Consider the following 27,108-nt stretch of genomic DNA (forward strand, 5'->3'; position numbering starts at 1 on the left):
ACCGTGGTGGGGCCCAAGCAGACTAAGGAAGGGAGATCCAACAAAGCTGGGAGCCAAAGCAACGCCAGGATGCTCACTCCAGTACAGAATTTAAGGGGCCGTCAAGAAAAGTCAGTCATCAGGAAAAATGATATTTTATTTTATAAAAGATTTATTTATTTGAAAGACAAAATGTTGATGTGTGTGTATGTGTGTGTGTGTGTGAGAGAGAGAGAGAGACAGAGACAGAGACAGAGACAGAGAGAGAGAGAGCAAGCTTCCATCTGCTGGTTCACTTCAAATGGCACAACAGCCAGGACTGGGTGAGACCAAAGCCAGCAGCCAGGAACTCCATTCTGGGTGGCAGCGGCCCAAGTACTTGGGCCGTCTTCTGCTGCCTTTCCAGGCACATTAGCAGGAAGCTGGATAGGAAGTAGAGCAGCAGGGACTCAAACTGGCACTCTGATATGGGATGACAGCTTTGCAAGTAAGTGGTGGCTCAACCACTGCACTATATGCTAATCTCAAGAAATACCATTTCAATGTGATATTAAAAACATTAGAGGGGGGCCCACACTGTGGCTCACTAGGTTAATCCTTTGCCTGCGGTGCCAGCATCCCATATGAGCACCGGGTTCTAGTCCCGGTTGCTCCTTTTCCAGTCCAGCTCTCTGCTGTGGCCCGGGAAGGTAGTGGAGGATGGCCCAAGTGCTTGGGCACCTGCACCCACATGGGAGACCAGGAGGAAGTACCTGGCTCTTGGCTTCGGATCGGTGCAGCGTGCTGGCCGTAGTGGCCATTTGGGGGGTGAACCAACGGAAGGAAGACCTTTCTCTCTGTCTCTCTCTCACTGTCTAACTCTGTCTGTCAAAAACAACAACAACAACAGCAACAACATTAGAGGTGGATGTTTAGCTTAGCAGTTAAGATGTCCGTGTTCCACATTGGAGTGCCTTGGTTTGATACCTGGCGCTGGCTCCTGACCCTGGGAAGCAGCAGTGATGGCCCAGGTATTTGGATCCCTTCTACCCACTTAGGAGAACTGGCCTGAGTTCCTGGCTCCCAGCTTCAGCCCTGGTCCAGTCCTGGACATTGTGGGCATTTGGAGAGTGAACCAGCAAAGGAGCGCTCTGTCTCTGTCTCTCAAATAAATAAACAAAAAAAATTTTAGTCCAATAATGCCAAAAATTACCGATAAACAAATACCAAAGTTGTAAAAGAGTAGAAGATCATAACAATGCAGGGTGATATTGGAGCCTGAGGCAAAAGGAAAAATCGGTAACACTGATCCAGTCTTTATTTAAATGTTTGTATTTGCTCATCATGGGTTGTTTACATTAATTTTGATTTTAAAATGTTACATTAAAATATTGTTGCTGTTGGCTTCTGATTTTTTTTTTTTGGTGCCCACTTAAATCTTGCCCATGAGTCAAGCTCTTCAACCCCCTCACTCTCCTCCTGGCCCTGGTTGAAAGACGGGGAGCCTTGGAGAGTGAGTGTGAGGGCCTGTTTCCAGGAGTCCCAGATCACCCGCATCTTTGGCACCATGATCAATCAGAAGCTCCAGGACTTTGAGGAAGAGGTGAAGCCCATCGGGAACGTGGTGACCGAGGCCACCCTGGACCTGTACAACACTGTGGTGCAGCGCTTCCTGCCCACGCCCGCCAAGATCCATTACCTGTTCAACCTTCGCGACATCTCCAAGGTGAGAGTCCGTCTGACCTCGCCCCTTTTGCCTGGCGTGGCCTCCCTGGAGGCATCCACTTCTTCTCCAAATGAGCCTGAGACCGCACACTGGCGGGTCACCCCAGCTCTAAAACGCCCTGCCCTCACCTCCAAAACTGCTGGATCCGCTTCCTGCCTCTGGCGAATGGTCACCTCCCCTCCTCAGGTCTTCCAGGGAATGCTGAGAGCCAACAAGGACTTCCACGATACCAAGGCCAGCATCACACGGCTCTGGATTCACGAATGCTTCAGGTGACTGCTGTGTGTCCTGGCCAGAGGCAGGCTTTCTCAGGCTTGCGCCCAACCCCAGCCTCACCCCTGGCCCCGCCCTCCCTTCCCCAGGGCCATCCTCTTTTGTGGTCCCAGATCTCTCCCCAACGCCCTCCTAACAGAGTCTTCTCTGACCGCCTGGTGGATGCGACGGACATGGAAGCCTTCGTGGCCATCCTAAGCGACAAACTCGGCTCCTTCTTTGACCTCACGTTTCACAATCTCTGTCCCAACAAGCGTCCTCCTATCTTTGGTGAGCCGGGAGCTGTGACACCTGTAGGCTGGTGACCCTTAAGAGAGACAGGGGTTAGGAGGAGAGCCAGAGCATCAGGGTCTGGTGCTTAGGGCCCTGGAGGAGGTCTGGGGAGGACCATGTAGTTCAGACTGTGACCTCCGCATCTCACGGCCCAGGGGACTTCCTGAAGGAGCCCAAGGTGTACGAGGACCTGACAGATCTGACGGTACTGAAGACGGCCATAGAGAATGCTCTGAATGAGTACAACCTGTCACCCGCTGTCGTGCCCATGCAGCTCGTGCTCTTCCGGGAGGCCATCGAACACAGTGAGCACCTGCTACGCCCACCCTCTTCCCCTCACCCCAGTTACGTGGTATTGCTAAGGACACAGTGATCCCTTCCCGGGAATCCCAAATCAACTCCCAGAAGTCGCCTCCCTGGCCCCAGATGCCCTTGTGTCGATGGGTTTTAGTGGACAAAGTGGAGGCTCAAGTTTGGATCACTACCAGGGCCTGAGGCTCCAACCTCTTCCCACACCCCTGGGTTCCTCCGCTTCAGTTTAGGGGGGGGAGAGGGAGCCCAGTTGCTCACCTCAGGCCCAGAGACTCCCTTGGGTTTGCTCATCCAACTCATCCCCCCTCCTTGCACCTTCACCCCAGTCACACGGATCGTGCGGGTGATTGGACAGCCTCGGGGCAACATGCTCTTGGTGGGCATCGGGGGCAGTGGGCGCCAGAGTCTGGCCCGCTTGGCGTCGTCCATCTGCGACTACATCACCTTCCAGATCGAAGTCACCAAACACTATCGGAAGCAGGAGTTCCGGGATGGTATGGCTGGGTTTCTGGAGCAGAAGTGGGGTTGGGACTGGGAATGAAAGAGGCGATGCCTGAGTCTGTTGGTGCCAAGAGAGGAGAGAGAGGGAGGCCAGACTGTGGGACACGCCTTGCCGGTGTGGGGCACAGGTGGGTGCTGCGTGTGCACTGGGCTGGAGGGAGCATATCCATCCTGTGTCCCCCGGCCCTCTTTCCGTCTGGCCAGATATCAAGCGCCTGTATCGCCAGGCTGGGGTGGAGCTCAAGACCACGTCCTTCCTTTTTGTGGACACCCAGATTGCTGATGAGTCCTTCCTAGAGGACATTAACAACATCCTCAGCTCGGGGGAGGTCCCGAATCTCTACAAGACTGATGAATTTGAAGAGGTACCTACGTTCCTTCCACACCTGCCAGTCCTTTGCCCTTCTTAACCCCTGAGAAGCCACGGGTTCCTAGAGGCGCTCTGCAGGACCGCCCTGAGGCCAGCTCTCTTCCCCCCAGGAACCCTGCTGAGCCAGGCTGTTTTGTAAAACAAAATGTAAAAAAAGACTTATTTGAAAAGCAGAGAGAGAGAGAGAGAGAGAGAGAGAGAGAGAGAGAGAGAGAGATATTTCATCCCCTTGTTGGCTTCCCAAAATCCCACAACAGCTAGGGCTGGGCCAGGCCAAAGCCAGGAGCCTGGAACTCAGTCTGGGTCTTCCACATAGGTAGTAGGGACCCAAGTACTTGAGCCATCACTGCCTCCCAGGGTGGGGGAAGGTGGGCTTGAAGTGGAGGAGGGACACAAACCCACGCACTCTAATGTGGGATGTGGATGTCCCAAGCAGCGACTTAACTGCCAGGTCAAATGTCCACCCCCAGAGCCGCTTTAAAACACACACGTGGGGTGGACGTTGTGGTGCAGTGGGTTAAGCCACCACTTGGGACATCCATATCCCATATTGGAGCGCCTGTTTTGAGTCTTGCCTCCAGTTCCGACTCAGCTTCCTGCTAATGTGCACCCTGGGAGGCGACAGATGCTGGCTCAGGTACTTGGGCCCCTGGCACCTATGTGGGGGATCAGAGTTCCTGGCTCCTGGCCTCAGCCTGGCCCAGCCCTAGGTGTTACAGGCATTTAGGGAATGAACCAGAGGGTGGAAGCTCTTGGTCTCTCCCTGCCTCTCTGCCTTTCAAGTAAATGAAAAGACATAAATGAAGATTAAAAAAAAATATATATATACAGTCAGTCTACCTAACCTGCTGCCCTGCTGACTCGGCCTTGGAGGCTTCAGCCCTCTGACCCTGTGTGGCTTCTGTCAGATCCAGGCACACATCATAGATCAGGCACGGGCCGAGCAGGTGCCTGAGTCCTCGGACAGCCTCTTTGCCTACCTCATCGAGCGCGTGCGGAACAACCTGCACATCGTGCTCTGCCTCAGCCCCGTGGGGGACCCCTTCAGGTGACTCCTCCACGTCCTTCTTCTCCCTGTGGGCCCCAGCACTCTCCCATAGCCCCCCTCCCCTTGTTGCTGGGTACCCCTGCCCCTCCTCGGACCTTCTGGAAGTTAGTCTTTTTTTTTTTTTTTTAAGATTTATTTTATTTATTTGAAAGACAGAGTTACAGAGAAATGTAGAGCCAGGGAGAGAGAAAGGTCTTCCATCCACTGGTTCACTCCCCAAATTGCCGCAAGGGCCAGAGTTGAGCTGATCTGAGTGAGCCGATCCGAAGCCAGGAGCCAGGAGCTTCTCCCATGCGGGTACGGGGGCCCAAGGATTTGGGCCAGCTTCCTCTGATTTCCCAGGCCATAGCAGAGAGCTGGAGCTGGATCAGAAGTGGAGCAGCCAGGACTTGAACCGGCGCCAGGGATGCTGGCACTGCAGGCCAGAGCTTTAACCCGCTGTGCCACAGCACCAGTCCTGGAAGTTAGTCTTGAGTGACAGTTACTCTCCCGCCCAGCTCACCCATCTCTGTGCCTTCTTTCAGGACAGTCCTACAGCTGACATGGGAGTCATCCGTCCTCTTGGTGTGACTACATTCTTTTGTTGTTAGTAGTTGTGGAGTTTTTTGTTTGCTTGCTTTTAATCTTTAATCATAGTTTTTTTAAAAAAAAAAAAAAGTATAAACCAATTACCCAGGTCATTTTTGAGCATCCCCTTCTGTAGTGTGAGGTATGTTCATATTGTCGTGCCACAGATCGCTAGAACTTCTTTGTTTTCGCAAACTAAAACTCTGTACCCATTATGTACTAACCCCTCATGCCTCCTTCTCCCAGCCCCCAGCAACCCCATTCTCCTTTCTGTCTCTGTGAGTCTATGGTGCTTGTCTTTCTGTGACAGGCTTGTGTCATTCAGCATAAGTCCTTGAGGCCCATCTGCAATGTGCCATGTGACCAGTTGCCTTCTCTTTAAGACTGAATAGTAGCTCACCCCATGTACAGAGCATGTTTTCTTTACCCACTCTCGATATGACTGGATTTTTTTAAAGGCATCAGAGAACTCGGGTGGGGAGGCAAGCTGGGCTGCCCTGGGGTTTAGTCTTGAATGGGTACAGTGCGTGGTAGATTTGCCTTGTGACAGGTGCCATGCTTAGCATCTTATATGCATCGGTCCCCCAACTGAGCCCCGCAGCCACCATCATGTGTAATCCGACCCCCACGTTACAGAAGGGGAAGCTAACATCCAGGTCCTTTCTTGAGTCCCACGCCTCTCAAGTCTGACTCCAGACTGTGTTTCTAAGTGCCACGTGACCCCGCTGTAAAGGGGCAGGGTCCAACAGGGAGGTACAGGGACGCGGGGCGGCTGTAGCCTGTGCCACAAATGGACGTGACTGCCTCTGGAAACCTCTCCCCAGGAACTGGATCCGCCAGTACCCCGCCTTGGTGAACTGCACCACCATCAACTGGTTCTCGGAGTGGCCCCACGAGGCCCTGCTGGAGGTGGCTGAGAAGTACCTCGTGGGAGTAGACCTGGGGACACAAGAGAATGTGAGCCCCCACTCTCGTCACACCCGATCTCCCCCCACATTTCCCTCTCCAGCTCCTTCATCCTCTGTCCGTTATCATTGGCCTCAGATCCACAAGAAGGTGGCCCGGATCTTTGTCACCATGCACTGGTCGGTGGCGCAGTACTCCCAGAAGATGCTGCTGGAGCTGCGAAGACACAACTACGTCACACCCACCAACTACCTGGAGCTCGTGTCTGGATATAAGAAGTATCAAGAAGAGCAGGGGGATGGGGGCCAGGGGGCTGAGTGGCTGCTGAGGGCACCTTGCGGAGTGATGTAGTGGAAAGTGCCCAGGAGCTGGCTGAAGGGACTGGCTTAAGGACCTGGGTGCTCGCGGGTGGCAGCAGTGCAAAGTGTTTTTCTTTTCTTTTCTTTTTTTTTTAAGATTCATTTATTTGAAACGCAGTTACAGAGAAAGAGAGAGATGATCCATCTGCTGGTTCACACCCCAGATGGCTGCAACAGCCTGCAATTGGGCAAGGCTGAAGCCAGGAGCCAGGAATTCCATCCAGGTCTCCTACATGGGTGGCAGGTGCCCAAGCACCTGAGCCATCTTCTGTTTTCTCACGAGCACTAGCAGGGAGCTGGATTGGAATTGGAGCAGCTGGACTTGCACCAGCACTCATCTGTGATGCTATTGTAGGCTGTGGCTTAACCTGCTGTGCCACAACAAAGAGTTTTAGTTGTGCCCAGGAAGTTAAGAAGGAAGATGGGATGTCCATTGGGAGAGACCACCTCTAGAGCCCTTTGCCTCCCACCCTCTGTCCAGAAATGGAATGCTATTTCTCTCTTTTTCTGGCCATCACACACCTTAAACACCACTATACATACCCAGGCCTTTCCTCTCTGGCTTCGATGCACTCCAGACTTTTCAGCTGTATGGGAGACTGCAACCAAAGTGCATTCCCTTCTCACATTCAACACAACACTGCACTTCTGACACCAGATGTAGGAGGTCTTCCCCACACAGCAAGCAATTCTCCAGGGAACACTGGCTGGGCGTCTACAGTTTAGTAGTAGTTTAGTTTCATCTACTCGGAGTTACAGTCACATCCCTCAGGTTTCCCACAAGACTGCCCTCTGCTGCAGATGCCAGTCAAGTGTTCCTGAGTGCCAGCTCTAAATGGGGTGTTCCCATGACTCCTGCCGGGGTTCAGTTTTATTTGCTGGAGTGGCTCACAGAACTGAAGAAGATACTTCACATAGTATTGTCAGCTTATTGCGACAGATATTTCATTTATTTGAAAGGCAGAAAGAGAAAGGGAGAGAGATCTTCCATCTTCTGGCTCATTCCCTAAATGGACTCAATAGTCAAGGCTTGACCAAGCAGTAGCCGGGAGCTTCATCCAGGTCTCCCCTTGTGGGTGGCAGGGGCCCAAGCACTTGGGCCATCCTCCACTGCTCTCCCAGGTGCATTAGCAGTGCCCATTTGGGATGCTGGCGTTGCAGGCAGCAGCTTAACCCACTACACCACAACGCCAGCCCCTACAACAGATATTTTAGAAGGTACTAATAAGGAGAGACATTTGGCATAGCAGTTAAGGCACAGCTTGGGATGCCTGTATCCCATATTGAAGTGATTGGGTTTGAATCCTGGCTCTACTCCTGCCTCCAGCTTCCTGCTAATGCAGACTTTGGGAGGCAGCAGTGATGGCCCAGATGGCTGGATCCCTGACACCCACGTGGGAGACCTGAATTGAGCTCCTGGTTTCAGCCTAATCCAGCCTCATCTCTCGTGGGCTTTTGGGGAGTGAATCAGCAGATGGGAATTCTCTCTGTCTCCCTGCTTCTTTCTCTGTCTCTCTGACTTTCAAATAAAATCAATAGAATTTGAAAGACACAGATGAACGTACAGTGAGGTCTCTAAGGATCCCGAGCACAGGCACTCCTGTCCCTATGGAGCTGGGCTACCACCCTCTCGTCATGTGGATGTGGTGGTCACCAACCTGAAGCCCCCCCGCCCCGACCCTGCCCTTCTTGTTTTTTTGTTTTTTTGTGTTTTTTTGGTGGCTCCATGACCTCTCCATGTCTGGTTAAATCCCTGGTCATTGGTAATCAACTCAACCTTTAGTCTCTCTTGCTTTCCCTGGAGATCAGGGGATGGGGCTGGGGGGCTGGGGTTCTAGCTGATCATAGGTTCGGTTCCCCTGCCTCATCTGGAAGCTGACCAGGAGCCCCAGCCACCTGTGTGCCCATTAACTGCAAAAAGACACTTGGCACTTTGGAAGGGGAGCTGGCATGATGGGAACAGTGCTTCCCAAGCAGATTTTGACAGTGGTGTGAAGAATGAACTAGAAGGAGAAGACCAGTGGGAAGCTGTAGGCACCGATCCAGGCAGGAAATAATGCAACCCTGACTAGGAAAGAAAGGAAAGACAGGCCCAAGCCCACCCCCTACCCCCCACCCCAGGCAGGCTGGTGGTGTGGGACAACCCCCCCCTCCCTGGGAGCCCCACCCCTCCACATTCCTCACTGTGCCCTCTCCCCCAGACTGTTGGCAGAAAAACACCAGGAGCTGCTGGACCAAGCCAACAAGCTGCGGACCGGCCTGTTCAAGATCGATGAGACAAGGGAGAAGGTGGAAGTGATGTCGTTGGAGCTGGAGGACGCCAAGAAGAAGGTGGCCGAGTTCCAGAAGCAGTGTGAGGAGTACCTGGTCATCATCGTGCAGCAGAAGCGGGAAGCAGATGAGCAGCAGAAGGTGCCCCCCACCCCCACCCCCACCCCGTGCTGGGAAGAGGCTCCCAGGGCTCCCTCAGTTCCTGCATCCGGGACACCTACTGCACTCCTCACAATTTTTAAAAAATATTTATTTATTTGAAAGACATAGTTCAGAGAAAGAGAGAGAGAGAGACAGAGTAAGATCTTCCATCCGCTGGCTCACTCCCCAAACAGCTACAATGGCAGAGCTGAAGCCAGTAGCTTCATCTGGGTCTTCCTAAGTGGGTGTCAGGAGCCTAAGGACTTGGGCCATCTCCTGTTGCTTTCCCAGGCACATCAGCAGGGAGCTGGATCCGAAGTGGAGCAGCTGGGACTCAAACCAGCGCTCATCAGGGATGCCAGTGTCCCAGGTGGCCACTTAACCTGCTGTGCCATGATGCCAGCCCACCTCCTCACATTTTCTTTAGCCTTCTCCTTCATCCCCTCCCCCACTACTGTCACTCTCACTTTTGCCCGAGAGGGAAGCCAGGAAACCCTTGTCCTCTGTTCATCCGCAGGCCGTAACAGCCAACAGTGAGAAGATTGCAGTTGAGGAAATCAAATGTCAGGCCCTGGCTGACAATGCCCAGAAGGACCTCGAAGAGGCACTGCCTGCCCTGGAAGAGGCCATGCGGGTACCAGGGGCGGGTGCTAGGCTGGGTGCTGGGAGCAGGCGTGTCCGGGGAAGGAGCGAGGCTTGTCCTTGAAGTCCCTGGGGAAGCGTGGGGACAGAATGCAACCTCCGCTGGTCCCTGGGTTGGCTGTGTCCCAGCTCCCTCTGTGAATCCTTTTCCCAGGCCCTGGAGTCTCTGAACAAGAAGGATATAGGGGAGATCAAGTCTTACGGACGGCCCCCTGCCCAGGTGGAGATTGTGATGCAGGCCGTCATGATTCTGCGAGGCAACGAGCCCACCTGGGCGGAGGCCAAGAGGCAGCTGGGTAAGCTGGGGATGCCTGCCTTCAGCCCCCAGGGTCACCGATCGTCCGGAGGTGGGGACAAGCAAGGCTTGGTGCTGACCCCCAGGAGCGGGGAGCCTGGGAGGGAAAGAAGGCATCGGTGTCCACCAAGAGTCTTTGGTGGTAACAGTCAAAACAGCTTTAAAAAAAATTTTGGTTATGTATTTGAAAGGCTGAGTGGCATAGAGAAAGAGTCAGAGAGATTTTCCATCCACTGGTTCACTCCCCCGATGGTCACAACAGACAGGCCTGGGCCAGGCCAAAGTCAGGAGCCAGAAACTCCATCCAGGTCTCTCACATGGGTGGTAGGATCTCAGGTACTTTGGCCATTGTCTGCTGTCTTCCCACACACATTACCAGGATACTGGATAAGAAGTGGAGGAGCTCAGACTTGAACCTGTGCTCTGATATGGGATGTGGGCATCCCAAGTGGTGGCTTAACCTGCTATGCCACAACCCTGGTGCCAGCTCACCTTCAGATAGGCCAACAAAGGGAAGTTGCCATCAACATGTAGGAACGTACTGCAGACTCCATGGGCAAGAAAGCCTTGTCCCTGTCCCTAAAACACACAGGAATCAGACATCGGAGACAAGCTCCAATTTTTGTTTCATGTGGGTGGTTTCCCCTGCTTTGGGTCCCCAGAGTGGAATATGGCTTGGGAGCTGCAGTTTGGTGAAAGGTAGTGTGGTGTGCAGAAAGGATGACGTGTAGAGTGGCAGTGCTGTGAGGGCCAGAGGTGAGCGATGGGAGATCAGACTGGGAAGACTGGGAGCTGTGGGAGCTGAGAGCTCATTGACGATATTCTTGCCCCGGGAACTGGGCCCAGGATGGATGTAACTACATCTAAGAAGTGGTGGTCAAGGGCCGATGTTGTGGCGTAGCAGGAAAGCCACCGCCCGCAACGCTGGCATCCCATATGGATGCCAGTTCAAGTGGCCCAGCCAGCCCTGGCCATTATGACCATTTGGGGAGTGAACCAGCCAATCTCTCTCTCTCTCTCTCTGTCTCTCTGGCGTTCTCTCTCTCTCTCTCTCTAACTCTGGATTTCAAATAAATAAAATAAATCTTAAAAAGGAAGAAGAAGTGGTGGTGAGGGGCTGACATTGTAGCATAGGGGTTAAGCTGCTGCCTGCAATGCTGGCATTCCATATGGGCACCTCCAGCTCCCTGCTAATGGTCTGGGAAAGCAGCAGAAGATGGCCCAAGTACCCGGGCCCCTTCCACCCACATGGGAGATTTAGAAGAAACTCCTGGCTCCTGGCTTTGGCCTGGCCCAGCCCTGGCCATTGTGGCCATCTGATGAGCAAATCAGTGGATAGAAGATGTCTCTCTCTCTTTCTCTCTCTCTGTAACTCTTTCAAAATAAATAAATAAATCTTTTTTCTTAAAAAAAAAAAAAAAAAAAAGAGTGGTGGGCTGGCGCCACGGCTCACTAGGCTAATCCTCCGCCTGCAGCACCGGCATCCCATATGGGTGCCAGGTTCTAGTCCGGTTGCTCTTCTTCCAGTCCAGCTCTCTGCTGTAGCCCGGGAGGGCAGTGGAGGATGGCCCAAGTGCTTGGGCCCCTGCACCCGCATGGGAGACCAGGAGGAAGCACCTGGCTCCTGGCTTCGGATTGGCGCAGTGCGCCGGCCGTAGCAGCCATCTGGGGGGTGAACCAACGGAAGGAAGACCTTTCTCTCTTTCTCTCTCACTATCTATAACTCTGCCTGTCAAAAAAAAAAAAAAAAAAAAAAAAAGGAGTGGTGGTGAAACCTGGACAAGGAGGGTGGGATTGGGGGGTCTGGCTAAGGCCCCCAACTGCTGTCCCACAGGGGAGCAGAACTTTATCAAGTCCCTGATCCACTTCGACAAAGACAACATCTCTGACAAGGTTCTGAAGAAGATCGGGGCCTACTGTGCGCAGCCTGACTTCCAGCCGGACATCATCGGCCGTGTCTCCCTGGCCGCCAAGTCCCTCTGCATGTGGGTGCGGGCCATGGAGGTGAGTGAAGCGGCAGCGAGGGCAGGCCCAGAGGGAGCTGGGGAGCGGCAGACCCAGAGGGTGGGCAGCTCCGCAGCCTGGTCGTCTGCCCACAGCTGTACGGGCGGCTGTACCGGGTGGTGGAGCCCAAACGAATCCGCATGAACGCAGCCTTGGCCCAGCTGCAGGAGAAGCAGGCGGCCCTTGCTGAAGCCCAGGAGAAGCTGCGGGAGGTAGGCCTCACCCCATCCTTCCGCCCTGCTCCCTGATTTCCAGGTCGTTTTGTTACCATCTATTTCTCCCTGTCCGATTCGACTCCCCTTTCCCACATGATTCCAGTCCTTGCTCCCCTGCACCGTGTGCACCTCCTGCCTCTGGCTCAGGGGGCTCAGGGCCACTGTCACCCAAGAGCCCTCCTACAGGCTGACATGGGCATTGCCACCTTCTGGCCTGGCCTCTCCAGATGGGCTCCAGGGTATTCATTGATGAAACCCCAGGGGTGTGGGTCAACGCTGTCCCTATCACTGTTGTGGTCAGGGAGCAGCTGGAGTGGGCAAGTGACTCTCAAAGCAGAATGGCTGAGTGCTACTATCAAGAGTTCACACTTCACACTTCCACTTCAGGTCTTTTTCTTTTTTTTTTTTTTTTTTTTTTTTGACAGGCAGAGTGGACAGTGAGAGAGAGAGACAGAGAGAGAAAGGTCTTCCTTTGCCCTTGGTTCACCCTCCAATGGCCGCCGCTGCAGCCGGCGCACCGCGCTGATCCGATGGCAGGAGCCAGGTGCTTCTCCTGGTCTCCCATGGGGTGCAGGGCCCAAGCACCTGGGCCATCCTCCACTGCACTCCCAGGCCACAGCAGAGAGCTGGCCTGGAAGAGGGGCAACCGGGACAGAATCCGGCGCCCCGACCGGGACTAGAACCCGGTGTGCCGGCGGCGCAAGGTGGAGGATTAGCCTATTGAGCCGCGGCGCCGGCCAGGTCTTTTTCTTATCATAGACTTAACAAGGATATAAAAGAAAATCTGAAAACAAGTCACCCCCTGTTCTGCACCTCGCTTCTCTCCCTGGAAGCTGGTGCACGTTCCTGTTTATCCCTGCAGGTGTGGCCTATGTCTACATAAGCAACTACGTAAGCGAGAGGGTTTCAGAAAGTTTGTGGGAGAACAGAAGTAAAAGATAAGTTTATCTTGGTGCACAGCAGTATGGAAATGCACAGTGTGCACTCCCCACGGGCCTGGGAAGACCTCTCATATGTGTTGTCTGTGTGTCCAAGGTTCTGTGCCTTCCCGTGTTGCCTACGAGCTCGAGATGGCGCCTGTCAGCACACACAGAGTTTCTGCTTTCTTTGTACTGCTGCGTGATACTCCAGTGAATGGCCTCACCATCATTTACTCAACCATTCCTATTTATTTATTTTTAATTTAATTTATCATGAGAGGCAGACACACACACACACACACACACACACACAGAGTGATGAGAATGAGAGAGAAAGGGAAGAAAGAGAGAAAGAGAGCTCTCTGCTGGTTCACTCCCCAAATGCCCACAACAGTCCCAACTTGGGGCTTGACTGAAGCTGGGAGCCAGAAACTGAATCCAATGCCACTCCAGGGGCAAGGACCCAGCCACTTGAGCCGTCACTGCAGCCTCTCGGGGTCTGTATTAGCAGGAAGCCGCAGTCAGGAGCCAGGGCCAGGGATCGACCTGAAGCACTCCCACGTGGTGTGCAGTGTCTTAACTGCCAAGCTAAATGCACGCTGCCTTGCCATTCCTCTTCTGATGGACATATTTATTATCTCCAGATCTTTTGATCCTTGTCTTCTGACTTTGCTGATGCTATCTTTATATAGAACATTTTTTTGAAATTTGTATATAATTGAAGCTGGCCATACAATTTCAAAATGTTTAACTGAAACCAACTGTGGAAGACATCCAAGTCCAGTGGTCTTAAGCTGGACGAAGAGCCTGAGGTTCAATGACTTGCCAAGGTCACTGGCTGGTTCCTGACAGAGCCAGGGCTGGGGCCCAGGTTTCCTGACTCCACGCCACACCGCCCATGGCTCCTCCCTGTCTTCTCCTGCCGTGGGCATCTTCGCTGGCAGAAATGAAGCCGCCTCGAGGCCTCTGCTGATTCTGCCTGTGCTGAGCGAGCGGCTTCTCCACGGCCCCGTCCCTGCCGCCACTGCCACCTGCAGCCACCCACGACACCTTCACTCTTCCACTCTCTCTCCTTCCAAGAGTGCATAATCATGGTGCGGCAAGCCACCCGGAGAGCCTTCTCACCGGATGAATCATTTCCTGGGCACGTAGTTAGGGGTGTTTTCTTCACATACAAAAAATGCCAGCACTCGCTTCTGCTGCCAGCGTCATTCATTGGGCAAACAACTTACCGAGCACCCAGGGCTGGGTGTCTCGGAGGAGGAGCCGCACCCACACTTGAGAACCCGTAGCTGATCAGCATAAGCAGATAGGGAACCGAAAATTTCCTCTGTGTTACGATAAAGGCTGTGCAAGGTTTCTTTTTTATTTTTTTTGTTTCCAAAGAATCGTTTGTTTATGTGAAATGCAGAGTGACAGAGACAGAGAGAGGTCTTCCATCTGCAGGTTCACTCCCCAAATGCCTGCAACAGCTGGGGCTGGGTCAGGTTGAAGTCAGCAGCCTGGAACTCCATCCAGGTCTCCCATATGGGTGGCAGGAACTCAAGGACTGGAGCCTGCTGCTCCCCAGGCACACTGGTAGGGAGCTGGGTTGGAAATGGAGCATCTAGGACTCAAACTGACAGATGTGAGATGTGGGCATGCCAAACGACGGCTTAACCTGCTGCAACCCAATATGCAGCCCAGGCTGTGAAGGTAGGAGTCAGATGTAGGTTTTTTTTAAGAAAACAGGTGCACTCCCGTCACCCCCCAAATGCCTATAGTATCTGGGACTGGGACTGGGCCGTAGCCAAAGCCAGGTCTCCCCCACAGGCGACGGGAACACACTACTTGAGCCATCATTGCTACCTTCCGGTGTCCACATTAGCAGGAAGTTGGAGTCAGGTATCTTAACTGAGGCACTCTGATACAGGACTGGTGGCTTAATCACTAGGTCAGATGCCTGCCCTGAAATGTGCTTTTTAACCAAACGTCAGAGCCAGGCACTGTGTTGATAACCGGGCCCCACCCCGGGCCAGTTAAGTAAGAAACCCTGGTACAGCCTGTGGACCAGCATTTTTTAAAGCTTCCCTGTCCCAAGCACTTCTGCTGCTTTCCTGGGCACATAATCAGGGAGCTGGAGCAGAAGTGGAGCAGCCAGGACTTGAACTGGTGCCCATAGGGGATGCCGGCATCGCAGGCAGTGGCTTAGCTGGCTATGCCACAGGCCCGGCCCCCAGATCTGTTTTCTTAAGCAATGACCCGGGCTGGCTCTCCCTGGAAATGGATGTGGTTCCTTCAAGGCCTCAAAATCAAGACTCTTCATGAGTGTCACGTGATGGTGAAAAGAGAACTGGACGACCTAATAAAGTACACACGACTTCAGATAGAGCTATGTTCACAAAAACAAAACAACAACAAAAAAACAGTTGTTATTGTCCCCAAAGACCATGATCGAAACTCAGTAATATTTGAGGGAGGAGAGCTCCATGGAGAAAATCTTGACCAGCCTCACCAAGATGTCAGTTAGGTGGCAAACATGACCAGGGGCCTGGGTTTAACTGGGAGAACTCTCCAGCAATACGGCCATCTGGTAGAACTTTCTCATCACCCCAAAGGGAAACACTTGTATATCTTTTTAATTTCCCTGCCCACCTTGAACTCTGGGTTCCCTGCCCTGAGGTGTGGTCAGGCCTGGTCAACAGGTGCCACAGTGGCTGGTGTTGCTGCCTACAAGCGGCCTCTTAGCGAGGGTGTTCCCCTCGTGCTTACCTGGCAGGGTAACTTCACCAGACCCTGAGCTGAAGCTGCTGAAGTCCATGGTCCAAGGCCTCTTAGGGAGCACATCTTCTGCCATTAGTGTCTCAGGACACTTTTGAACCCCTAGATTGCCCAGGCACACTCCCTCAAGACGTTGGTGGCACCTGCACGCCCACCTGCCCAGCCTGGACCACCCTGCATCTCTACCCAGAGGGAATATTTTCAACCCATCTGCCCATGGGCGAACCACATGGATCTAAGGATTCTTTTTTTATTTTTATTTATTTATTTTTTTGACAGGCAGAGTGGACAGTGAGAGAGAGAGACAGAGAGAAAGGTCTTCCTTTTGCCGTTGGTTCACCCTCCAATGGCTGCTGCGGCCGGCGCGCTGCGGCCGGCGCATCACACTGATCTGAAGCCAGGAGCCAGGTGCTTCTCCTGGTCTCCCATGTGGGTGCAGGGCCCAAGGACTTGGGCCATCCTCCACTGCACTCCCGGGCCATAGCAGAGGGCTGGCCTGGAAGAGGGGCAACCGGGACAGAATCCGGTGCCCCGACTGGGACTAGAACCCAGTGTGCCGGTGCCGCAGGCAGAGGATTAGCCTATTGAGCCATGGCGCCGGGCCGGATCTAAGGATTCTAATCATAATCGCCTCTTTAGCCCTGAATAGAAAGCTGAAGATGAGCTAATTGATCTAGTGCTGTCCACCTGGGCCTGACAGCAACGACTTAACGCTGGAACCTGTAGTACAGGCAAAAACCAGAGGCCTTGCCACTGGGAAGAAGCAAATTAATAGTCTGTCCATCAGTGAAGGGCTACAAATGACCTACAAATGAGAGGTTACAAATACCTCCACTCCAGCCAGGCCCGTGTGATAAAAGCTCTAGAACCTTCTACCTCTTAGGTGCGGTCACCCTCACAGCCCATGTCTTTTCCTTTGCCCAGGTCTGAGTGGCCCAAGCTCAGTCTCCCTGAGGCTGCTTTGCATCAAACAGTCCTACCTCTAGAAGCAGCCACTCCTCTGTGGGCAAACCACAGTCATCAGCCAAGGTTAAAACAATACACACTTGGCCCAAAGCCTTTTACCCGGGCCATGTGGCTAAACAGTAGCCATTCAAGTGTTAAAAAAAAAAAAAAAAAAAAAAAAAAAAAAAAAAAGCACCTGATCTAATGTGAGCCTCTGCCTCACCCGTGTCAAGACACCTGCCCATACCAAGAACACGAGCCCCACCCAGGGCTTCTTCTTGGGTTTTTCTGGTTGGCCAGTATACCCCTGAGGGGGACCAAGAAGTGGCAGCTGCCTTCTATGCCTAGGTCCTAAACAAACAGAAATGAAGCAAAAGATGTTTGGCCAAAATAGCACCTTTGTCACCTGTAGGAGGCTAGGGTAGGGGATGTGACTGACGTCTATGAGCAGCCCCCCCACCCCACCCCAGTAGGCACTCCATATTTATTTACTAGTTTTTAAATTTTTGTTTATTTATTTGAAATTTTATTTGAAAAGGCAGAAATAGAGAGGAAAGAGACCATCTTGTATTTGCTGGTTCACACCCCAGATGCCCCCAACAGCTGGGGCTGGGCCAAAGTCAGGATCTCGGAATCCAGTCCAGGTCTGGATTGTGGGTGGCAGGGACCCAGCTACCTGAGCCATCATCTGGGGCCTCTCAGGGCATACATTTGCAGGAAGCTGGAATCAGAAGCACAACTAGGACTTTTTTTTATTTGACAGGTAGAGAGAGAGAGAGAGAGAGAGAGAAGGGTCTTTCTTCTGTTGGTTCACTCCCCAAATGGCCGCTATGGCCGGCACTGTGCCGATCTGAAGCCAGGAGCCAGGTGCTTCTTCCTGGTCTCCCATGCAGGTGCAGGGGCCCAAGCACTTGGGCCATCCTCTACTGCCCTCCCAGGCCACAGCAGAGAGCTAGACTGGAAGAGGAGCAACCGGGACTAGAACCTGGCACCCATATAGGATGCTGGTGCTGCAGGCAGAGGATTAACCAAGTGAGCCACGGCGCCAGCCCCACACCTGGGACTTAAACCCAGGTGGTTGATAGTATGTGGGCATCCCAAGTGGCATCTTAATAGCTGTGCCTCATGCCTGCCCAGTGACCCTATGTTTACACTGAAGTACCTGGTCTCAGCCCAAATTTGGCCAGGTGGGCCTCCTGTACCCTGGAGTGGCAGAGGGCAACTTGTGCTCCCTGTGGTTCAGCTCAGCCCTAAAAGGAAAAGAGTTGGCCTCAGTTGAACAGTCTAGTTTATTCTCCCCAGTTTCAACAATCAGAGCAGTCATGTGCCTCCCCTGGAGAGAAGGTGTGAGTCAAAGGGTGGGGAAGCTTTGCAAGCCACGAGGGGATGACCATGGCAGAAAATGACGACAAAGCCTGGTCCCTGGGGCAGGGGAGCCAGTGATAACTCAGCTCCCAGAGAAACCTAATCTAATTAGTATCCCCAGAAAGTAATTAAAGGAGAGATTCCATTCCCAAGTCAGCAACGGGATGCTAAAGAGGAAAGTCCACATAGACAAAAAGAAAGGCTTCCGGGAGAGTCTTATATGATCAAAGTATAGAAGATGGAGCCAAGGAATGTGAGTCCAGTCAACAAGCATTTCTGAAAGAGGGGCTGGTGTTGCCGTGCAGTGGGATAGGCCGCCCACCGCCCGCACTGCCAGCACCCCATATCGCAGCTCTGGTTCGAATCCTGGTTGCTCTGCTTCTGATTCAGCACCCTCCCTGCTAGTGCTTCTGGGAAAGCAGAAGATGGTCCAAGTGCTTGGGCCCCTGCCACTCCCATGGGAGGCAGGAATGGAGTTCCTGGCTTCCAGCTTTGGCCTGGTCCAGTCCTGGCCATTGCAAGGCATTTCGGAGAACGAAGCAGTGAATGGCAGCTCTGTCTAGCTCTCTCTCTCACTCTCTCTTCCTCTCAATCTCTTGAAAAAAAAAAGTTGATAAAAAATTCATATTATGGGCCAGCGCCATGGCTCGCTAGGTTAATCCTCCGCCTGTGGCGCCGGCACCCCAGGTTCTAGTCCCGGTTGGGACGCCAGTTCTGGTCCCGGTTGCTCCTCTTCCAGTCCAGCTCTCTGCTGTGGCCCGGGAGTGCAGTGGAGGATGGCCCAAGTGCTTGGGCCCTGCACCCGCATGGGAGACCAGGAGGAAGCACCTGGCTCCTGGCTTCGGATTGGTGCAGCGCGCCTGCCGTAGCGGCCATTTGGGGGGTGAACCAATGGAAGGAAGACCTTTCTCTCTGTCTGTCTCTCACTGTCTAACTCTGCCTGTCAAACAAAATGCATATTATAAAAAAAGCATGCATAGATTTCAACTTGTTTTGCACCAGGTTAAACTTGTCTTCTAATTCCACTTTTCCGTGTGCTTTTTGAAGTCCCTTCCTATATAGGCAGGAAGTTACAGGACCTGGTGGAGAACTAGATGGGTGGGGAACAAAGCTGGAAGGAAGGCTTTTCATGCTTTCATACCTTCGTGCCTTTAGCATTTTTTTTTATTTTATTTTTTATTTTTGACAGGCAGAGTGGACAGTGAGAGAGAGAGAGACAGAGAGAGAAAGGTCTTCCTTTTGCCGTTGGTTCACCCTCCAATGGCCGCCGCTGCAGCCGGCGCACCGCGCTGATCCGATGGCAGGAGCCAGGATCCAGGTGCTTTTCCTGGTCTCCCATGGGGTGCAGGGCCCAAGCACCTGGGCCATCCTCCACTGCACTCCCTGGCCATAGCAGAGAGCTGGCCTGGAAGAGGGGCAACCGGGACAGAATCCGGCACCCCGACCGGGACTAGAACCCGGTGTGCGGGCACCGCAAGGTGGAGGATTAGCCTAGTGAGCCGCGGCGCCGGCCCAGCCTTTAGCATTTTTAAGTTACCTGTTCACAAAGTAAACAAAATGAAAGGAGACCTGCTGTGCAGGCTGTGGCTCAGTCACACGCAGAGTTCTTCTGCAGCCACTCAGAACTAGGCTAGTGCTGGAAGCTAGTGCAGAGCACAGTCATTCCGTTAAAAAGTGGTTGAGCACCAGGTGTTACTCTAGGACTAAGGATTTAGGCGGGAGCAAGTCCCTGTCCTCACTATGCTTATATATTCACTATATTCTGTGCATGGACCATTCTAGAAAGCCACACAGGAAACTAGGGCAGGGCATCAGGCCAAGGTCAGGAATGGGAGTAAACTTATTCTTTGCTGTATATATTTTTTAAAAAGATTTATTTATTATTTATTTGAAAGTCAGAGTTACACAGAAGGAAAGAGAGAGAGAGAGAGAAAGAGAGGTCTTCCGTCCACTGGTTCAGTCCCCGATTGGCCGAAATGGCCAGAGCTGTGCCGATCCAAAGCCAGGAGCCAGGAGCTTCTTCTGGATCTCCCATGCAGGTGCAGGGCCCAAGCACATGGGCCATCTTCTACTGCTTTCCTAGGCCATAGCAGTGAGCTGGACTGAAAGAGGAGCAGCCGGGATTTGAACCAGCACCTATATGGGATGTTGGCCCTGCAGTTGGTGGCTTTACCCACTACACCACAGCGCAGGCCTAGCTGTATATATTTCCCTTTGAATTTTAACTTCTATGAATGCATTCACAATTTAAAACAGATACATAGTAAAAAAAAATACTTTATAAAATAAGGGGCCAGCACTACTGTGCAGTGAGTTAAGCTGCAGCCTGTGTTGTCACTGGCATCCCGTATCAGAGGGCCTATTGGAGTCCTGGCTGTTCCACTTCCCATTCAGCTCCTTGCTATTGTGTCTGGGAAGGCAGCAGATGATGACCCAAGGCACCCACGTGGGAGACCACAGTGGAGTTCCTGGCTTCTGATTTCAGCCTGTCCCAGCCCTAGCTGTTGTAGTCATTTGGAGAATGAACCAGCAAATGGCAGATCTCTCTCTCTCTCCCTCTCTCTCTGCTTTTCAAATAAATCTTTTTTAAAAATGACATTAGGTATGATGATGTAGGAAAATCTCCTAATTATTATTTTTCAGAGATGGGTTATGAAGTATTTACACTTGAAATTTCCTGAGTTTGTAATTTATGTTAACATACTCTGGCAAAAAAAATAAGTAGATGAAATAAATATAGCAACATTTAACCACTGTTATATCTAGCTGATGTGTTTTCCAGGCTTGAACATTTTCATGATAGTTTCTTAATTAAAAAGGTTAAAACTGCAAAGAGATTAAAATATTAAAAAAAAAAAAAAAAACAACCCAGTGGCATGAGCATGTTGTTCAGATACCTGGAGACAGCACCAGAAGTGAGGAGAGAAATGGTTAAAAAGTAGTTTGCCCCAAGGGACTGGGACTGAGCACAGAAAAGGTGAGTGGGGGGCTGTGCCTTTTCCTCATAGCCTTTTCTTTTCTTTTCTTTTTTAAGATTTGTTTATTTATTTGAAAGTCAGAGAGAAGGAGAGGCAGAGAGAGAGAGGTCTTCCATCTGCTGGTTCACTCCCCAAACGGCTGCAACAGCCAGAGCTGGGCCAATCCAAAGCCAGGAGCCAGGAGCTCCTTCCAGGTCTCCCACGTAGGTGGCAGCAAGGACTTGGGCCATCTTGTTCTGCTTTCCCAGGCCATAGCAGAGCGTTGGATTGAAAGTGGAACAGCTGGGACTGGAACTGGCACCCATGTGGGATGCCAGCACTGCAGTCGGCAGCTTTACCTGCTACGCCACAGCACCGGCCCCCCTCAAGGTCTTTTCTTTGACTTTAAGTAAGTGGTGCCTCCAGCCAGTGTTCCCTCTGAGCTGTCCAGCCAACCAAACCCCTTCTGCGTGACCCCTTCTTTCTTTTTTTTTTTTTTTTTTTTTTTTTTGACAGGCAGAGTGGACAGTGAGAGAGAGAGACAGAGAGAAAGGTCTTCCTTTGCCGTTGGTTCACCCTCCAATGGCCGCCGCGGCCGGCGCGCTGCGGCCGGCGCACCGCGCTGATCCGATGGCAGGAGCCAGGAGCCAGGTGCTTTTCCTGGTCTCCCATGGGGTGCAGGGCCCAAGCACTTGGGCCATCCTCCACTGCACTCCCTGGCCACAGCAGAGGGCTGGCCTGGAAGAAGGGCAACCGGGACAGGATCCGGCGCCCCGACCGGGACTAGAACCCGGTGTGCCGGCGCCGCTAGGCGGAGGATTAGCCTAGTGAGCCGCGGCGCCGGCCGACCCCTTCTTTCTTTAGATGTTCATCCTTCCAATAGATTGCCACCAAGGCGCACTGTGAGTGGTCCTGTCATTCAGGGGTGGTATTTTGAATCTTCACTTTGGGACTACATTATTTGGAGTGTTCCTGGGCCCTGGTGGCGCTTGTTCACTTTGCCCTCAGCATTGTGCGGTAGCCCAGGTTTATCCGTTTTGCACAGCAACCCAGATGAGGCTCCGAGAGGTTGAAACTTACTGGGGAAGCCGGCGCCGCGGCTCACTAGGCTAATCCTCCACCTAGCGGTGCCAGCACACCGGGTTCTAGTCCCGGTCGGGGCGCCGGATTCTGTCCCAGTTGCCCCTCTTCCAGGCCAGCTCTCTGCTGTGGCCCGGGAAGGCAGTGGAGGATGGCCCAAGTGCTTGGGTCCTGCACCCCATGGGAGACCAGGAGAAGCACCTGGCTCCTGCCATCAGATCAGCGTGGTGTGCCAGCTGTGGTGGCCATTGGGGGGTGAACCAACGGCAAAGGAAGACCTTTCTCTCTGTCTCTCTCTCTCACTGTCCACTCTGCCTGTCAAAAAATAAAAAATAAAAAAATAAAAAAAAAAAGAAAAGAAACTTACTGGGGATCCTTGAGTACAGCAAAGCTATTTCCCCGTGTTAGGGGCAGAGCGGTCTCCACGCATGCAGGCTGCCTCTCCCAGCATGGACAGCAGCGGGGAAGGGAACTAATGCTTAAGGCGCGCACCATGCATAACCCCAGCCCTGTGTTCCCCAGGATGAGAAAGACAGGTCATACCTTTGGTACCCAGACACAAGCACTGTTGGCCAGTCAGGCACGCACAGGGGATCTTGGGAAAGTGTCCTTGACCTCAGGTTTTTAAAATCTTTTACTTAAAAGGCAGAGAGACAGAGACACAGAGATGAGAGGGAAAGAGAGAGCTTCCATCTACTGGTTCACTCCCCGAATGCCTCCAACAGCTGGGGCTGGGCCAGGCTGAAGCCAGGAGCACAGAGCTGTTTGGGTCTCCCACGTGGGCCACCAATTGCTGCCTCCCAAGGTGCGCATTAGCAGGAAGCAGAGCTGGGGCTCAAACCAAAGACCCCCGAGGTGGGATGCAGTGTCCCGGGTGACGCCTCGCCAGTCGTACCCAGCACTGGCCCCGTAGACCTCAGATTCAGGTGACATTTCCAGCCTCAGCCGAGCTCACAGGGCGGCGACGTCCACTCCAGGATGCACGGTCCCTTCCCCGACGGCCATCTCTGCTGTGGCACTTGGACCTTTTTCTTTTCTTTTTTTTTTTTTTTTTAATATTTATTTATGAGAGAGAGAGAGAGAGAGAGAGAAATCTTCCTTTCACTCCCCAGATGCCCACAATAGCTCCAGGCCAAAGCCAGGAGCCAGGAACCCCATCCAAGTCTCCCACTTGGTGACAGGAACCCGCGTCCTTGGGCTGTTCATCTGCTGCCTCCCAGGAGGGGCATTAGCAGGAAGCTGGGTTGGAAGCGGAGGCAGGACTTGCAGCGCCCCAACAGCTGCTTGGGCCTTTCTCTGGAACGGGCACCCTCTCTTCCTCTCCCTAACTGCCCCTGGGATCATTCCCAGCTCTCTCGTCCTTTCTCAAGCACCCCCCCACACACACCTCAGGTGGGCGTGGCGGTCCTTGCTGAGCTGTCTGCTCCTCTCTTGTGCGCTGCCTTCGGTCTCAGGAGCTCGCGTCCCTCCCCAGCCTTGAGCTTCGTGACCAAGGAGCGCCTGGCAGGGAGGGGAAGAAAGCTCATCCCCCTTGTTCGATCTCACTTCCCCTTGACGGCAACCCTAAAGGGTCAGTCTTGTTCTTCCTTCACCCATGGGTCCTCCAGCTACCTGACGGAGTCGTGACCTGAGCCGGAACAAACTGGCCTCGAGTCCTGTGTCTGAGGCCCCGGTCCCTGATCCCACCCAGGTGGCGGAGAAGCTGGAGATGCTGAAGAAGCAGTACGACGAGAAGCTGGCCCAGAAGGAGGAGCTGCGCAAGAAGTCTGAGGAGATGGAGCTGAAGCTGGAGCGAGCCGGCATGCTGGTGTCCGGGCTGGCCGGCGAGAAGGCCCGCTGGGAGGAGACAGTGAAGGTGAGCCCCGTGGAGGCCCCCGGCTCACCTCCCTCTCAGCCCGCCAGCGCCACGAAACCCACCCCCTTCCGAGCGAGGCGCATTCTGGGAGAGTGGGGGACACCCGGGTGCAGCTGGTGGGGGTCTGCTTCAGTGTCCTGGGAGGGAGCAGGCACGGGCCACCTCATCTCGACCCTCAGGGTACTCCTGGCTTCACGAGTCAGGCCTTGTCCCCCAGATGTGAGCACTGCTGCTGGAGGCGGGGACCTCAAAACTCACCAGAGCCAGGTCAGAGTTGAGAGCGATGTCTGAGAGAAGCCTCGCCTGGAAGCATCCCCCAGAATCTCCCATAGGGCTGGGGGCCCAAGAGCTTACACCTCCCTGCCACCCACCAGGGCCTGGAGGAGGACCTGGGCTACCTGGTGGGTGACTGTCTGCTGGCAGCCGCCTTCCTGTCCTACATGGGGCCCTTCCTGACCAACTACCGGGATGAGATCGTCAACCAGATCTGGATCAGGAAGGTGAGCCGTGGCTCAGGCCGGGGCTGGGGGCCGGGCGAGAGGGCGGGAGCTGCTGGACTGGGGGGCCGGGGCTCTTCTCTCCTCAGATCTGGGAGCTTCAGGTTCCTTGCTCGCCTCGCTTTGCCATCGAAAACTTCCTGTCCAACCCTACCAAAGTCCGGGACTGGAACATCCAGGGGTTGCCTTCGGACGCCTTCTCCACTGAGAACGGCATCATCGTCACTCGTGGCAACAGGTGAGGAGGCTGCAGGGGAGGTCCCCAGCCTCTCTCTCTCTCTTTTTTTTTTTTTTTTTTTTTCAAAGATTTATTTATTTGAAAAGTCTGAGTTACAGAGAAAGAATCTTCTATCCGCTGGTTCGGTGGCCAGGGCTGGGCCAGGCTGGAGCCAGGAGCCAGGAGCTTCATCCGGGCTCTCCTACATGGGCGGCTATAGCACAAACACTTGGGCCACCTTCCGCTGCTTTTCCCAGGCCATTAGCAGGGAGCTGGATTGGACATGGAGCAGCCAGGACTCGAACCGGCGCCCATCTGGGAGGCCGGCATCTCAGGCGATGGCTTTCACTGCTGTGCCACAGCACTGGCCCAAGCCTGCCTTTGACTGACTCTTCCTCCTGCAGGTGGGCCCTGATGATTGACCCTCAGGCCCAGGCCTTGAAATGGATCAAGAACATGGAGGGAAACCAGGTGCAGATGGAGAGTGTGGGGCTGGTCTTGTCACCTTGACCCTTCCCGAGCCCCTGCCCGTGGGCTGTTTCCTCCCTGGGGATGCCATCTTCTCCCTGTGCTCCAGGGCCTCAGGATCATTGACCTGCAGATGAGCGACTACCTTCGAGTCCTGGAAAAGGCCATCCAGTTTGGATACCCAGTGCTGCTCCAGAACGTGCAGGAATATCTGGACCCCTCGCTCAACCCAGTGCTCAACAAATCCGTCTCCCGAATTGGTCAGGGCCTGAGCTTATTGTGGGGTTGGGTCGTGGGATGTGAGCTGGAGACCAGCCGGGCAGCCCACCTGGGAGGAAAAGGTGGCTCGCTGGCTGTGTCCTCTGCTTAGCTGTCCCTCCGTTCAGACAGTGCTGGGCTGGGCCCTTTAGGGCAGGGCTAGGCATGGCCCCTGGATGCCTTTGAATGGCTCAGCCCACTCCAGGTCACCTGATGTCTTTGTCCTTGAAGGTGGTCGGCTGCTGATCCGCATTGGAGATAAGGAGGTGGAATACAACCCCAATTTCCGTTTCTACATCACCACCAAGCTCTCCAACCCCCACTACAGCCCAGAGACCTCAGCCAAGACTACCATTGTGAACTTTGCCGTTAAAGAACAGGTGGGTGGGGGCCCGCGCCTGGGCTGAGCTGGAGTGAGGAGCTGCAGAGCTGGGGGAGATGGACACTGGAGGGTCTTGGGTGCGCAGGGGTGGGGAGGGCAGAGGTTACAGGGTAAGCCCCTCACCACAGGGACTGGAGGCCCAGCTGCTAGGCATTGTGGTCCGGAAGGAGCGGCCTGAGCTGGAGGAGCAGAAGGACTCGCTGGTCATCAACATTGCCGCCGGCAAGAGGAAGCTCAAGGAGCTGGAGGACGAGATCCTCCGGTGAGACCTTGACCTTCCCTCCTGCAGGCCCAGGGGCCACTCCCAACCGGCATCCCCAGGGGAGCTGATGGGGGGGTCCCTTCGCTCCGCCCAGAGCCCCCACCCAGCTACTTGGTCCAAGTGCCTGCTGGCTGCCCCCTCCCCCCCACCAGGCTTCTGAACGAGGCCACGGGCTCCCTGCTGGACGACGTGCAGCTGGTGAACACCCTGCGGACCTCCAAGGTGACGGCCGCGGAGGTGACGGAGCAGCTGGAAACCAGCGAGACCACGGAGATCAACATCGACATAGCCCGCGAGGTGAGCGCCCGCGAGGTGAGCGCCCTCCCAGGGGGGAAGCACACCCCCCCGGGGGGAGGCCCTGACCGCCGCCCGCCCGTCCGTCTGTCCGTCCGCAGGCTTACCGTCCGTGTGCCCAGCGGGCGTCCGTGCTGTTCTTTGTGCTCAATGACATGGGCCACATCGACCCCATGTACCAGTTCTCGCTGGACGCCTACATCAGCCTCTTCGTGCTCAGCATAGACAAGAGCCACCGTAGCAACAAACTGGAGGACCGCATAGACTACCTCAACGACTACCACACCTACGCCGTCTACAGGTCTGCAGCCGCCCCTGGAACGCCGGCCTTGGCCGTGAGCTGTCCCCTGTAGCAGTTCTTCTTGGTGTTGGTGGGCACTGGGTGGTTAGGGTGGAGTGGGGATGGGGCCTTGTTCAGGCACTGATTCGGATCCAGGGGGTCCGGGGAGGGGCCCAAGACCTTGCATCTCTAACAAGCCCCCAAGGGCTGCTCCCGGTCTGGGGGTCCCCCCTCGGAGCAGCAAGGTGCTTGCCTTCTCGACTTGGGCAGCCCACAGGCCGCCCCTCGAGTTCCACTCGCTGCAGGCCAAGCTCCTGGTCTTCCCTCCTCCTTCAAGGTGCGTGTCCCTGGATGGCGCCGACGCCCACCCCCCAGTCACCCATGCCAGGTTGTCCCGGAGGGTGGCAGGTTCTGCTCATGAGTCTCTGTAAAGTGCCACGCACGCTCCCCCACCCCCTGCTCTCTGCCCCACCCGAGACGGTAGTGCAGGCCTTCCACCCCCAGCCTCCAACAGGCCCACCGTCCTGCCTCTCCCCTTGCCCCTCTCCATCTGGCCTCCCGCGGCTGCCCGCAAGTCAGACCCTGTCCTCGCCTGCAGGCCTCAAGGCCCCTGGTGCCCCCCGCCCCACCTCAGCCTGCTCTGTGCACCGCCCTCTTCTCACTCTGCTTCTGCTACCGCTGTGAGCCCAACCCGGGGCGCTGTGCTC

The 27,108-nt window shown here is 54.2% G+C and overlaps 1 protein-coding gene across 6 annotated transcripts in view; it reads left to right on the forward strand.

The window, feature by feature from the left end:
- The window catches only part of DNAH2 (dynein axonemal heavy chain 2), a 120,840-nt gene that overhangs the window by 84,844 nt on the left and 8,888 nt on the right, over nucleotides 1–27,108 (forward strand). For 4 of the 6 annotated variants that reach the window (XR_016223774.1, XM_089317168.1, XM_089317169.1 and 1 more), the window contains 23 exons: nucleotides 1,496–1,684; nucleotides 1,871–1,956; nucleotides 2,097–2,227; nucleotides 2,386–2,535; nucleotides 2,869–3,036; nucleotides 3,248–3,408; nucleotides 4,322–4,461; nucleotides 5,853–5,985; nucleotides 6,073–6,212; nucleotides 8,495–8,705; nucleotides 9,223–9,339; nucleotides 9,502–9,643; nucleotides 11,477–11,646; nucleotides 11,742–11,858; nucleotides 23,579–23,743; nucleotides 24,118–24,243; nucleotides 24,330–24,478; nucleotides 24,862–24,928; nucleotides 25,035–25,185; nucleotides 25,415–25,563; nucleotides 25,694–25,827; nucleotides 25,980–26,139; nucleotides 26,223–26,422. Coding sequence is in view for 5 of the 6 variants with exons in the window: in XM_089317168.1 (XP_089173294.1) it covers nucleotides 1,496–1,684; nucleotides 1,871–1,956; nucleotides 2,097–2,227; nucleotides 2,386–2,535; nucleotides 2,869–3,036; nucleotides 3,248–3,408; nucleotides 4,322–4,461; nucleotides 5,853–5,985; nucleotides 6,073–6,212; nucleotides 8,495–8,705; nucleotides 9,223–9,339; nucleotides 9,502–9,643; nucleotides 11,477–11,646; nucleotides 11,742–11,858; nucleotides 23,579–23,743; nucleotides 24,118–24,243; nucleotides 24,330–24,478; nucleotides 24,862–24,928; nucleotides 25,035–25,185; nucleotides 25,415–25,563; nucleotides 25,694–25,827; nucleotides 25,980–26,139; nucleotides 26,223–26,422 (3,356 nt within the window). In the remaining variant the exon portion in view is untranslated. Of the gene's footprint in view, nucleotides 1–1,495; nucleotides 1,685–1,870; nucleotides 1,957–2,096; nucleotides 2,228–2,385; nucleotides 2,536–2,868; nucleotides 3,037–3,247; nucleotides 3,409–4,321; nucleotides 4,462–5,852; nucleotides 5,986–6,072; nucleotides 6,213–8,494; nucleotides 8,706–9,222; nucleotides 9,340–9,501; nucleotides 9,644–11,476; nucleotides 11,647–11,741; nucleotides 11,859–23,578; nucleotides 23,744–24,117; nucleotides 24,244–24,329; nucleotides 24,479–24,861; nucleotides 24,929–25,034; nucleotides 25,186–25,414; nucleotides 25,564–25,693; nucleotides 25,828–25,979; nucleotides 26,140–26,222; nucleotides 26,423–27,108 lie in introns of those variants that run through there. The other 2 variants (XM_051825206.3, XM_089317171.1) reach the window with 2 other exon arrangements.

The sequence above is a fragment of the Oryctolagus cuniculus genome, chromosome 17, assembly GCF_051225735.1.
Source record: "Oryctolagus cuniculus isolate XC-2025 breed Fujian yellow rabbit chromosome 17, ASM5122573v1, whole genome shotgun sequence".
Taxonomy (NCBI): Eukaryota; Metazoa; Chordata; class Mammalia; order Lagomorpha; family Leporidae; genus Oryctolagus; species Oryctolagus cuniculus.